Below are 1866 nucleotides of genomic sequence, written 5' to 3'. Positions count from 1 at the left end.
CATTTCTCCAGGTAAGTGCTGTGGATTAATGCTTAACCCTTTCCAGCGGTGCAGGGAGGGGTGAGGGTGGGCTGCTGGTGGCCGAAGGGGCTTTTGGGGAGGATGGGAAGAGGGGGCAGCTGCGCTGGGGGTGTTGTTTGTTGTTTGCAGAGGTGAATGACAGCCCCACGGAGAGCTCGGCGCTGCTGGAGTTTCTTGTGGCTGGGTAGGATCAGAGGCGTTTTTGTTTCTGCTGCCTGGGGAAGCTGAGCCCTGCACAGGAGAATTACCTGGATAAGCATTCTCGCCCCATGCTGGATACATTTTGGGTCTGTTTTGCCTTTTCTTTGGGGTACAGAGTGTCTGGGCTGTGCCTCCAGACTTGCTCTGGAGCTGGCTGGGGGCGTTTCCACTCCCCCCATGCCCATGCAGCCCCTGGGTGCGTGTCCTGCTCTGCCCTGCAGAGACCGCAGCCTATCCTGTGCTGAGCAAGCCCTGATTCAGCGGCAGTGACTGAGCAATCCCTGCAGCACCGCCAGCTCCGCTCCCTCGGCCTTCCCAAAGAGTGATTCAGAGCAGGGGAGGCTCCTGGGCATCCTGGGGTGGGTTAGGGGCTCGCACGAAGCTGGAGCAAAGAGGGATCAGCCCTGATCCACTGCAGACCCCAGGGCAGCCCCAGCTGTGCAGGAGCAGTGATGGAAACTCAAACACAGCCACGCTGTCCCACAAATCAGAGCAGGAACCCTGGTCCAAGTGGATGTGATGGCTCCGAGATTTAATTGCAAACCTCGGTACTGGGTGTAAAAAAGGGGAGTTCACAGAATCCCAGAATGGTTTGGGTGGGAAGAACCTTAAAAGTTCATCTTGTTCCACCCCCTGCCATAGCAGGGACACCTTCCACTAGCCCAGGGTGCTCCAAGCCCCGTCCAGCCTGGCCTTGGACACTGCCAGGGCTGGGGCAGCCACAGCTTCTCTGGGCACCCTGTGCCAGGGCCTTCCTCCCCTCACTGTGAAAAACTTCCTTATTTTAATTGAGACCCCACTGCTCTGAGGCCACCAGCTCTCAGCTGCCTCTGCCATGGATGGGACAGATCCAGAGGCCATTTCAGCCCTGTCCAGATCCATCTGCTCTGAGCCGTGGACTTACCCCAACACCAGCCCAGCTGGGTCCTGCACCCCCTGTGCTTCACAACCCCGGAAGGCATTTCCTGAGCTCTCCTGAGATGAGGCAGCACTGAAACAGCAGATATGTCAGAAATCTCTGCACTAATCATTGACAGGGCAGGAAAGGACAAGGCAGGGACACTTGCCAAACTTTTTTTACTCATCTCTTTGAGTTAAAAAAGGTAAGACAGCAAAAAATAAATCCCTCTTTGAAAAGAAGGGGGAAAGATTGGCAGAGCAAATCCATAGCCTGATGGGTGGATCACTTAATTACAAATAACGAGGAGCTGCCTGTGGGTAGTGCCAGGCTTTGTGCTGCCTCAGAAGAAGCCACGGTAATTCAAGGCAGGAAAATCCCATTTTCACTTCGAAGGAGCCTGTGATTGTATACACAAAGTGGTACCTGGTCGTCATGAGGATTTAGCCCAGCATTAGTGCTCTGTGCTGTCACTGCCTGAGGGACAGGAGTGCAGAGGCACCGGCATGTGTGTGTGTGTCCCCCCGGACAGCCGGGAAGCGGCCGGCTGGGACTGTGCTCGCAGGGATCGCTGCCCCGGTGCTGTGCGAGCACGGCCCTGCTGCCTCCCCACCCGGGGGTGCTCCCTGGGCACATCCCAGCCTTCGCCAGCCCCGTCTCTCCCGGTACCAAGCGTGCCATCGGAGACCGCCCGGAGCCCCCCAGCAGCGGGGCCGATTGCTGTTGGGGCTGGTGGGGGTGCGGGG

At 57.7% G+C, this 1866-nt stretch overlaps 1 protein-coding gene across 1 annotated transcript in view; it reads left to right on the top strand.

The window, feature by feature from the left end:
- Positions 1 to 1866, top strand: part of LAD1 (ladinin 1) — a 12765-nt gene that overhangs the window by 2096 nt on the left and 8803 nt on the right. The window contains 1 exon segment of the mRNA XM_017735511.1: positions 55 to 205. Within this exon segment, the coding sequence (XP_017591000.1) occupies positions 55 to 205 (151 nt within the window).

This window comes from Corvus brachyrhynchos, unplaced genomic scaffold (assembly GCF_000691975.1).
Source record: "Corvus brachyrhynchos isolate BGI_N302 unplaced genomic scaffold, ASM69197v1 scaffold555, whole genome shotgun sequence".
Taxonomy (NCBI): domain Eukaryota; kingdom Metazoa; phylum Chordata; class Aves; order Passeriformes; family Corvidae; genus Corvus; species Corvus brachyrhynchos.
The sequence above is the reverse complement of the archived record's forward strand: the minus strand, read 5'-3'. Positions and strand labels throughout refer to the sequence as shown.